This window comes from Eschscholzia californica, unplaced genomic scaffold (genome assembly GCF_041429995.1).
Source record: "Eschscholzia californica isolate CP2 unplaced genomic scaffold, dmEscCali1.0.p SCAF_3, whole genome shotgun sequence".
Lineage (NCBI taxonomy): Eukaryota > Viridiplantae > Streptophyta > Magnoliopsida > Ranunculales > Papaveraceae > Eschscholzia > Eschscholzia californica.
In genome coordinates, this window is record NW_028238420.1 from 43,179,604 (window position 1) to 43,191,837 (window position 12,234).

General features: G+C 37.3%; 2 protein-coding genes across 2 annotated transcripts; one reads left to right on the top strand and one right to left on the bottom strand.

Moving 5' to 3' along the window:
* Positions 1–4,900: 4,900 nt before the first annotated feature.
* On the bottom strand, positions 4,901–6,013 carry LOC147550565 (F-box/kelch-repeat protein At3g61590-like). Its single transcript, XM_086668469.1, has one exon. It carries the CDS (start codon positions 6,011–6,013, stop codon positions 4,901–4,903), a length of 1,113 nt encoding a protein of 370 aa, XP_086524595.1.
* A 5,284-nt stretch (positions 6,014–11,297) lies between these two features.
* On the top strand, positions 11,298–11,903 carry LOC147550566 (uncharacterized). The gene has a single exon (XM_086668470.1). It carries the CDS (start codon positions 11,298–11,300, stop codon positions 11,901–11,903), a length of 606 nt encoding a protein of 201 aa, XP_086524596.1.
* The last annotated feature ends 331 nt before the right edge of the window (positions 11,904–12,234 follow it).

Below are 12,234 nucleotides of genomic sequence, written 5' to 3' on the forward strand. Positions count from 1 at the left end.
CCAAATATTAACAAATAAAAAAATATTATATTTCATTCAGAGCATTCCATGCTGTAATTTGAGGTAAAATCCAAAGAAAAAAAATCAAATATAATCGATTTTTTTCTCAAAAAATCTTGGGTTCAAATTTCTATTACCATAATTAATTATTCATAAATAAAATTTATTCGAACATTAAATAAAAAGTTAACCAAATATAAACAAATAACTAAAAAATATTATATTCCAATCAGAGCATTTCATGTTGTAAAAATCATACTACATAAAATCACTATGTATATTTTTAAGCTTAGTTTAAACCTTAATAATGTATATTTCATAAAATAATATTACATAAAATCATACTACATAAAAATAATGTATATTTTTTTAAAACCTATAACACGTTTAAGTATTTTTTTTTTTTAAATATTAGATAACACTAATACAACCAATTTTATTTTTGTTTAATAAGTTAATAAAAGAAAAAAATGGTGTCTAGTAAATAATTTTGGGAAGTTAAAACATAGTTGTATTTAGCAATCTAAGATCAAATAATTATTTGCTAGATAAAACCAATAAATCGATCTTTGGTGTTGTTTAGCAATTTAATAAAAAATAAATGGTTGTGTCTAGCAAATAGCTTTATGAAGCAATTATGCAGCTTCGTTTAGCATTTGTCTTAAAATATTACTGTAAAGATGTGGTAACTAATGAGTTGTGGAATTGCGGCACTAGTTATGTTTGTGTTCAAAAGAACAGGAATTGATAGTTCACCTTTTTTTTGTTGAAATGTATTGCATTAATTAAATAAAAAAGTTATTAAAATATCTATTAGCTAAAATACACGGGACATTCGACCACACTTTGTTTCGGTAATTCTTCCTCGCCCATCTAGTCAATTTGTCTGCATTATAATTCAGCTCTCTCCTGGTATAATAGAATTTGATCATCTGAAAATCTTTCATGTATTTCTTGATTTTCTTTATGTGAGTGATTGATTGCCATTGCGCTGCATGCTTTCCATTGTGTAGATGATGGATAAGATTGATGTCATCACTTTCTATGATGATGGAAGTATGATTCATCTCTTTTGCCCATTCCATACCAAGTAAGATTGCCATAGCTTCGCTTTCTTCACTATTTCTCGCTCTGCACGATTTAACTTGTGCTCCAATGAATTTAGATTTATCATTATGTGCGATAATACTGATTCCCATATTAGATATGATATTAGTAAAAGATGCATCAACATTGATTTAGCAGTATTTGGAGGGGGTTGCCATTTATCATCAGTTGAAGGGATATTCTTTTTATTATGATTTTTACCTGGTTTTTTGATTAATTTCGGGAAGTTTTCAATCATTTTAATAACTTGATGCAGATCATTGATTTCATGTTAGAAGCAGTGATCACACGTAACTTTCCAAAACACCTATAGAAGTGTAGTGAAGTGAATATTTTCTTTGGTGTAACAAAGATGTCCATTATCTTCCCAAGAGAAAATCCAGTCCGAGATGGATAAGATATTCTCCGAGATAATGTTAAAATTAAACCATATGTTTTTAGCTAGTGCACAGTGTAAAAGCGCATGTTCGATAGATTCCGTGATGTTGCAATTAGGACAGTTAGAGTTGTTACCAATGTATTTGTCGATTCTTTCTCTCACCGGTAAAGCTTTGTTGCAGATCTTCTAGATAAATGTCTTGATTCTTGGAATTGTCGGGAGATTCCAAATGAATTTTCAGTTATGTGTACTCGGATTGATAGCTATAGATCTCCTGATTAAGTGCTGGTACATAGAGGCTACTGTGAATCTTCCAGTCTTGGTAAGCCTCCATTTCAGTTGGTATTTTCCTTCATTATTGACTGGTATAGCTTTGATGAGTTCTTGAGTGTGTGTATCAAAGTTTTCCCTGAGAATATCTTCGTTCCAGTTGTTATTAGTGATCAATTGAGCAACTTTGGTGAGAGGAAAGTTGTTGACATTATCAATTGTCACATTAAGTTCTGGGATCCAAATGTCTGTCCAAATATTCACATCTGGCCCTGAGTTCACTTCCCACGTGGTGAGATCATTAATAATATTATATTGCTTTCTAATGGTTTTCCAGTTCCACGAGTGGTGATTTTTAGCCGGCCCCGACGTATTAGTTTTGGGGAAGTATTTCGCCTTGATTAGTTCGGCCCATATGGCTTTTGGTTCAGTTTTAAGACGCCACGCCATCTTAGAAATTAAAGCTGCGTTATCCAATTCCGGAAGATGAATACCTAGGCCTCCCTGACTTTTCGGGAGGCAAATATATGACCATGCTTTGGTGCATATACCTTTAGACTTACCCCACCAGAAGTTCCTTTGAACGGACTTGATGCTTTTAGTGATTCCTTTAGGAATAACAAAGCATTGCATCTGATATCGGGGTACGATTGCAGCTATGGCCGTTATGACCACCGTGCGACCAGCTTGGGACAAAAAAGAATGACTCCACTTGTTCAGCTTATTCTTAATCTGGTCAAGAATATCCTTGAACACTTTAGTTTTCTGTGCTCCAATAAATATCTGCGCTCCCAGATATTTCTCCGAAGTAGCCGCCTGTCTAACTTTCAGAGTCCGCATAATGATACGCTTAAACTTGGGGTGGGAGTTCTTCGAGTAGAAGATATTATATTTGGCATAGTTAATCATCTGGCCTGAAGTGTCACAGAAATCCTATAGGATATCCTTGAAGTTGTGAATATTGTCAATAGAGTTCTGACAAAAAATGATGCAGTCATCAGCGAAGAGAAGATGAGTAATCTCCTGATCCAAGTGAGGCGTAGGAAACCCCTTAAAACTATTTTGGCCCGTCTGTGACATTAATCTCCGACTGAGTCCTTCCATGGCGATCGTAAAAAGGAACGGAGATAGAGGGTCTCCTTGTCTTATACCCCTAGTGGGGTAGAATGTCTTCCCCGACCTACCATTAATCAGTACAGACATAGAAGAGGAGGAAATACACGAGTGAATTAGCTTAATCTAATGATCATCATATCCTAAACTTCTCATAACATCCATCAGGAATTTCCATTCAACCCTATCAAAAGCTTTCGACATGTCTAACTTAAGGCCAAAGTAACCCTGCGCTCCTTTCAACTTTTTAAAAGAATGGATAATCTCTTGGCCCATAATGATGTTATCTGCAATCTGCCTTCCCGGAACATAGGCCGCTTGAAAAGGAGAAATGATGGGGGTTTAAAGTGGCTTTAAGTCTCTCCGCTAACAACTTGGTAATTACCTTGTAGGTGGTATTGAGAAGGCTAATAGGACGGTAATCCGCTGGAATCTGCGGGGTAGGAGTTTTGGGGATAAGACAGATATTGGTGTGGTTAATACCTTGAGGAAGATAACCAGAGGAAAAGAAATTTTTGACCAACTCATTATATCTTCTGTAATCGTATCCCAATTAGACTGAAAAAAGAAGGGTGGGTACCCGTCCGGGCCTGGAGCAGCCTCCTTCTTAAGACTATTGATAGCCTAATCTATCTCTTCCGAATTAGGGATGGTAATGAGATTATGATTCTGATCAGAGGTAATGGTGTGATGAAACATACTGTGGGTATTAGGATCTTCTCTAGGATTGATAGAGGTATTGATGTTGAGCAGGTGTTCAGTAAAAATATCTTGTATATCCGTGATCTCTTCTATCCAATCTCCATTATTATTCTTAATCGCCCTGATCTTGTTGTTTCTGTTGCGTTGAATAGCTTGGGAGTGAAAAAATTTCGTGTTTTTATCTCCTAAGTTAAGAAAAATGAATTGATAGTTCATATTGGGCCATCCAAATAGTTTGAAGAGTTAATGAACAGGGTCGGTCCTGACTTTTCGTGGCCCGAAGCGAGATCTGAAAATGTGGCCCTTTCTATCAAATTGTTAAACGTATAAATGTATTACAGGAAAACCGTAGTAGCGGAAAATAGTTTCATCATATTTATATAACAAAATAGTTTTTTTGATAATTACATCACTGAAATTTTGTTCTTCTTAAATTTTTCGATGCAAAGTCACTAACAATCGTCGAATAATCAAGACTGTCAGCCATATCCTTCTCAATAGATAATATAGCTAACCCATTTAACCTTTCTTGCGACATAGTAGATCGAATATAAGACTTAATCAACTAAGAAAAACTTCTTTCTGCAGAGGCAACAGTAACTGGTATTGTTAACATAATTCTATAAGAAACCTATGTGTTCGGGTAACAACCTTTCGTATCTTTCAAAAAATCTAGCACTTCAATTGGTCTTTCGATCTCATTTGGTAAAAGACGCTTCAACACTTTTAGTTCAAAAAATAAATCTAGTCCTTCTATGTCACATGACTCATTATGCTTGAAAAAGGTTTCAAGGCGAACACATGAATCTCTCAAATTACCATCATCTTGGGAGTTTAACTTTAATAGAAAACCAAATATTTCTTTGTACTTCTGAAATTGTTCGAATCTACACTTAAATGAAGAAATAGTTTGATCTAATATGTATATGAAGTAATTAACTCTAAATGCTTCTTCAGGTGACATTGATGGATCTTCACACGAATTCTCGTCAAACTGTTTCTTTCTTCGAATAATACGTTTTTCCCGAAATATTGCTTCAACACCCATTTTAATCGTAATCTCTTTAGCTTCAACCGTGCCTTCTTCAAATCCTACTTCTCTATAGTCTTTAAGATAACGAATGAGTCCATTCAATTTCTTTAATGCGACATTAATATCTATATCTTCAGTTTGAAGTGTTTTGCTAACAGAGTTTACCGTAAACAATATATTATGCCAAATAACCATGGTAAGATAAAATTCAAAATTTTCAAAGTCTTGTTTTAATATATTTTCGGCATCATGGTACTTTACTATAAAGAGGTACTAATATAAAATCAAAAGATACTTCAATTAGGAACACCATAAGAAGGATACAAACTTGGTTGAAACAACAATCCTTTGATAGGAAAGTTTTCTAATTTTTGTCCCTTAATAGAACCACAACCTTCAATCACAGACCATTCCCATCTACCCTTTTCACAAACTTGTCTCCAAACCAACATTTCAGACCCAGATTCTGTATACAAATATATAGCCTTATCATTCCCTGCACAACTAATTTTCTTCCAAGTTTTTCTATAACAGAAAAACATATTTGCCAATTCACTTGGTACCTTCTCAACAAACACCCATTTATCCTCTACACCAAGCTCCCATATCCATCCTTCTCTTCCAGAGGTTACTAATATTAGGGTCAGCGCCTCGTTCCGTTGTACTAACCAGAAAAATGGCGGGAATGAATTTACCGTGGTCGGTATATCCAATTCTTTCCACTTACCCGTCCCCAATTCGTAGCCTATCACTTTATATTTCAGAGATGGAATTATCCAATATAGGAACCCTTTCGAATATACACCATCATTTGAAGTCCAATGGGTCAGTTTCATCACGATTTCGGTCGGTATTGAACCAAGGTTTTGCCAATCTCCTACTTCTGAATCATACATTTTCAACACAAGTTCGTAAGTATCGTACGTTATACCCCCAAACAAGAAAATCTTAAATTTGGGATTAGTCGGATCCCTATCTGCCACGACCACACCTACAGCCGGTTTGATTCTATAATCAATTAAGGGTGGAGGAATGTACCAATTTTGTTTAGTCAATGGGTTACAAAGACCAAACCTTAATGTGGGCTTCTTTTTTGCAGAAGATTTATAAAGAATTAGGTTTCCAATTGAAGCAATAGGAGAAATTGAAAATGAAATAAACTCAAGAGAAGGAAAATACCAACGACCCAAAACCGGGTTATAAACATATGAAGAATGTCGTCGGTTTGGTGTAGGCACGGCTAAGAACCAAGGAGGATATCGGTGAGACGTCGATGCTGTTCCGGTAGAGACACAAGTCGAAACACAATGGTGCCATTGCTTGCAAACTGATGAAGCACAAGCTAAAGAGTCTGGTGAGAGGAAGGAGAAAACCTCTGTCAAGATATCAAAAGGGAGCTGGTTATACATTTTTTACTAAGAAGAAGATGATGCTGATGGTGGGTGGTGGTGAGACGATAACTCAAGAGAGAGATAATTGAAGAGATACAAGAAGGGCGAAAGTTGAAACCTTTTTCTTTATCAAATTTCTAGGTTGAAGCAAGAAGAAACAGTATTCTTCCCAGAAAATCAAAAGTTTGAAACTCAAACCCTAATTGCAAAAAGAAGTAGTAGAATACCAAGCAACTCGATTAGATTGAAGCTTAAATCAATTTGCATCCTGTAGGCTGTAACCCTGACTGGAGTCTTGGGATAAATTAGGTTTGGGAACTTCTAGAAACACCGACATTATTGTAATTGGCGCCCCCTTTCACTATAATGGGCGCCGGCTTAGATGTCCCTCAATTTTCTTAAAAATATATTTATTAAATAATATCAACACTTGATTGTCTCAGTGGTAAATTTGTCGGGCTTTAGGCTACATGTTGTTAGGCTTTAGGCCCCTTTAATTATTGGTTTAACTTAGGCGATTATTGTTCGTAATCGATTTCTCAAAAAAAGAAAAATTATAAGAAATAATATATTTATACTAATGTTTCAAAAATATACTTTTTGGCTTCCATAGACATCTGTAGATATCTATAGACATTTGGTGGTTATAAGAAGTAACCTTCACCTGTATATTATTTTTGCGGACACCGACGACGTCTTTGGGCTTAACTTGTGACAAAAGAGACAAAACACACGCGAGCATAAGATCTTAGGGGACACCGGGATGGTGCCGGCCTAAGGGGGCTCCGACGATCACGTCAGTAAACTTGGCAAATGGTAAATAGGAATTGTTTGAGCTATCGAGTTAAATATGTTGTCTGAGCAAGACGATCGTTGGGAGAAAAGGTGATACAACCGGGTGTATGCTTGCCTAATTCTCTGGTCGTCGAGTGAAATAAAGCTCTTGCACCCCTTAGTCGTGTGGAGAGAGAAAGAATCAGTCGCCTTCCTTGATCAGGTGATTGTCACGAGAGAGAAACATCACTCGTCTTCCTTGATCAAGTGGTCGCCAGGAGAGAGAATGATCACTCGTCAACTGCTTGATCAAGTGGTCATCAAGAGAGAGAAAGATCACTCGTCAGCTGCTTGATCAAGTAGTCGTCGGGAGAGAGAATGATAGTAGCAGTAGTTGGTTGCCTGCCAGAGGTTTGGATGATCGATGTGAGAGAGAAAATAAGCGGTTAGCTGATTGCAAGTGAGTTGGATGTCGGGTGTTGTTATCCGTCGTTCTCCCCCTTAGTCGATGACCAGATAATCCTTATATAATGTTTCGTGGTCAACTGCCTTTCTTAGTCAACTGTCACATGGTGGGTTGTCGACTTCAATGTGGTAACGCACGGAGCTGTCACCATTTATATGGACATCGTAACCCCTTGACGGGTATATTCGGGAAATTATCTTCTTGAATGACTGCAACGCCTCCCCAACGGCTTTACGAAGGGAGGTCTACTGAGGAGGTGAGGACGAACCTCATTATCTAGAGCTGGATGTACTTTTGTATTTTGGTCTGCTGAGGAGGTTAGGGCAAACCTCTTTATCCAAAGGTTGGATGTACTTCCGTATTTCGGTCTGCTAAGGAGGTGAGGCCAGACCTCTTTATCCAGGGATTGATGTGTTTCCATATTCTAACGTTGCTTCGGGGTGCCGAAGATAAATGGGTCAGACCCATTAGTCATTAATTCATGGATTTGGTCACCGTATAAGCCCATTAATCGTGAATTTCTGGGGGCGCTCTTGGTGACGTATTTTGGCTCATACAGAAACTATAATATTATTATAGTTATTTATAGGTGGGTGTGGGGAAATAAGAAATTATCCGAGGTAAAAAATTGTATAGGGAAGATGTGAGTTTTGACGAAATTTTCTGGAGTACAAAATTGTAAAGGGAAACTATAAACATCTTCTTCTTCCTTATCTCTGACCACCAACTCCGGCCAGCACCACCACCATTTTCTCCACTTTTTTCTTCCCCCTCTCATTCCATCACCTATCTTTCTTCTCTCTTACCAGTCTCCCTCTCTTTCGTGTTACTCTCTTTCTCTCTCTTCTCCCCTCTCACTATCACTATCTCTCCAGAAGTTGTACCCAGAAAAATAATGTGATGATTCTATCCATCGAATTGCCCCATTTTCACCTAAACCAAACACCCCATCTAGATTCTGATTGGTATTAGGTTTATATCCAAACATACATTCGGCAAAGCATGATTTCCAGTCCCAGGTCTGCAAAATTATGAAGAAAATAAATTTATTAGAAACTTGAACTAAAAGCTAATATGCTCAATCACTACAAACTAATTCAAGTTCAAATCCAGTATTTCTATGTTCAACAAGTTCAACCCAAATTGCACAATTGAAAAGAAATCGATATCAAGAACAAAACTCATGTTGAACCAAACATCTACTAAATTAAAGAACAAACCCTAAAACCAGAAAAGTGAAATCAAAATAGACAACTTTGTTCAACCAGAGATCCTCGTAGATATAAAGAATGGTATCTTCTCTCTCTAACCAAATCTCGCAATTCTCAACATGTTCACGACACATAATCGATTTTCCCCCATTTATCAAGATGTAAGACAAGGGGGCCTTGTTTGGATTCAGATCGAAAAGATTCACCACCCAGCAAAAGATGGTGGTTTGTGTTGTGGTGGTGGTAATGGTCGTAGTGTGCGGTGGTGAATGGGTTTATGGAGGTCGTGGTGTGTGGTGGTGTCGGTGTCAGTGTTGGGTTAGTGGTCTGACTAGTTTGTGAAATTTCTGGCTTGTAGTGGTGAAGTGCCCTGTGGTGGTGTTGGGGTCTGGCGGTGGTTCGGTATTTTTTGGTGGTTTTATCAGCGATTGTTTTGGTGGTTTTGAGACAATTTTTTTCTAAAATATAGGGACATAAACGTCATTTGATATCTTTTAGAAATTAGGACAACGTTTCCGACTTGTTTTGAAGTCTGAAATATGTGAGTCTTTTTCAGCCCATTCAAGCCTTGGCCCAATTCAATCAAATTTTCGGATTTTTTCAAATTCCAAAACAAACATCTGAAGTTCCAATCTGATTTCAGATTTGAAAAAAAAAATACAACCCATAAGTATGAATGAGAGATTTTAGGTGTATCTTATATTGGGGCTATAAACTTTGTCTTTAGTTTGGAAGTTTCACTTGAAAAATCTTAACACCACTTCAGAAGTTTCTTCTTAAACTTCCAACTAACTCAAAATATGGACGATTTAAGTGAAACCCTTGAAAGAAATAAATGAAGAAGATATGTAGGAAAATCAAGAATTAAGAACTTATGGCAAAAGAAACCTTCGTTACAAAGATTGTGAAAGATGAGATGGGTATGTTGGAGATCATGTTTTTTTCAGTAAAAAGAAAAGTTTATGGTGGATGGTGGCCGCCAGCCGTCACCCACAACCCAGAACTAGTTGTTGAAGATAGAGAGAAGAATTAAAAGATGAGGAAGAAGATAAGGCACGAGAGAAAATGAAAGAAGAGATCAAAGATAACAAAAGAAATAAATGATACTTTTAGTATCTGAAAATATGGACTTTCCAACATTAGAAGTTTTGGAAACTGAAAAGAAAATATGACTTTCCATCCAAGCATTGATCATAAACGTGGGAGTCAAAAAACAAATAACTTCAAAAACTTTCAATTTGGATTGGATGGAAAATTTGGCCTATTTGTTTTGTCTCTTCTGCTTCTTCCTAAGTCCCCACCACTATTTCTTTTCCACGCTGAAAAGGGTCACTAGTGTACGGCTGACGACTTTTAATATTATTTTTCTTTAGATTTTTCTCTCCTCCGGCCACCACCACCATCATTTATCTCCTCCTCCATAGCTCTCCCTTTCTTCTTCCAATCTCTCTCTCCTCCACCTCTCTCCAACTGTTCTAGCGAAGGGGAAATCTCATTCGCTAGGACATCGATTAGTTTGGAGGATTTCCCGAACCACTAAACCAGTGGTCGGTATTCCAACATATGAGAACCTCTCTTTTGTCGGAACAAATAGAAGAAGAGGGAGACGGAGGAGAGAGTGTGTGAGAGATGAAGGAAGAGGAATGATGGTGATGGTTGGAGGTGGTAGTGGTTGAAATTGGAGGCATGAGATGAGGAAGAATATTAAGTTTTCTTGGTCCAAAAAATTTGACAAAATCCACCTTTTTTTTCTTTTTTAATTTGTATCTTGAAAAATTATTTTATTTTCCTGAAGTAAGGCGTCTAAAAATATTACTATAAAAGATGTCGTACTAATGAGTTGTGAAATTGAGTCCCTAATTATGTTTGTATTCAAAAAATTACACAATTGATAGTTCACATTAGATCACCAAAATAATTTGAAGTCTTTGGCAGGTGTTAGGTTTAATGTAAGGGATCTCTTAACGTAATACTTCTTTGGTAGCAAGAAACTAGCCAAAACATAAGTAACCATAAGATTTTTCTTTGCTATACACAAACCCAAGGCTTAAGGAAGAAGCTAGATCTAATCATAATCAATTTGGAGTCTTGGACAAAGTTTGAGTGAAGAGTTAATGAAATTTACCTTACTTAACAATAAAGACTTACTAATATAAAATCAAATGATACTTCAATTAGGAATACCTACACAAGGATGCAAACTTGGTTGAAACAACAATCCTGTGATAGGAATGGGTTTGTATTTTTCTCCCTCAACAGGATCACAACCTTCAACCATGGACCATTCCCATCTATCCTTTTCACAAACCTTTCTCCAAACCAACATTTCAGACCCAATTTCTCCGTACAAATACATAGCCTTATCATTCCCTACAAACCCAACTCTACTCCAAATTCTCTTCAACCCGAAAAACATCTTTGCTGATTCGCTTGGCACCATCTCAAGAAACACCCATTTATCCTCTACACCAAGCTCCCATACCCATCCTTCACCTTCAACAGTTCCGCCTACAAGGGGCTGGATATAGATGAGGTATGTCCACTTTGTAAAGTAGCTGAAGAGTCCGATGAACACTTTTTTTTTCAATGCTCTTATTCTCTTAAGGTATGGACAGATCTTCTAATGTTAATGGGTACTAGGAAAAATGCAACAGGGTGCTGGGCTGATGAAATTGAATGGTGTGTTAACACTTTCAAAGGCAACTTCATTATAGGACGACTTGGTAGCATGGTATTTATCGGGTTCTTCTATCACATTTGAATCGAACGCAATAACCGAGTCTTTCGTAGAGAGGAAAAAACAGAACAAATCCTATTCAGGCAAATAGTCAGCGACATCAAAACAAAGGTAATGACGTGGAAACGTAAACCGAATGGGTTGGATGGTGCTCAACAGATCTTAGAACGATGGAATCTGACTGTACCACTATCAATTCAAGTATCGAAAACTTGTAAATGGGCAGGCCCTAGTATGGATCAGACTCTAATCAATACCGATGGGGCATTTGATGATGTCTCAGGTGGTTATGGTGCGATCTTGGGAACCTCACGAGGTGAGCCTATAATAGCAGCAGCAGCATGGTCAGAGAGGAGGTCGGTAATTATGCATGAGATGCAGGGAATTTGCTTAGGATTAAAGCTAGCGGCGAAATTTGGTAAAAGACGAGTGAAGATCGCTACGGACTCCTCCCTTGCTGTTTCGATTTTGTCTTATGAGGGGAGGAAGCCTCCCTGGCAACTTATCCGTGTAGTCCGAGAAATATGGGAGTTATGGAGGCAAATGGACGAATGCTCTATCCAACATGTTTACCGAGAAATCAACCAAGCAGCTGATTACCTATCGAAAATGAAGCCAGTATCGGGATATATAGAGATGTTACCACATAATCTACCTGCTGACCTTCAGAAGATTGTAGATGACGACAAAAGAGGAGTTATTAGAGTTCGGCGTAGCTAGTTAGCAAGACAACATTTGCTCTATTCTTTATTGTTTATTCGTTTATTTGTTTCTCACTTGACTTTTTGATGTATTATTGTTTTTTCTCTAGTTTTTTCTAGTCCTCTTTGTTCGGGTTCGGGCCCTTTATTCCCGCTGACAAATTCAAATAAAAAAACTCTTTCCATGCACCCGTCCCCAATTCATTGTTGGAATCGACTTTCCAGCAGGAACGTTTTTTTCCCTTTTGACAAGGTTCCCTTTGTCAAAACAACTCAAATAACGTACCGTTGCGTTCGTCTTGTCGAGGGCTTTAATTTCAAGCTTTGGTTTGCTCAAAACCGATTCCGTA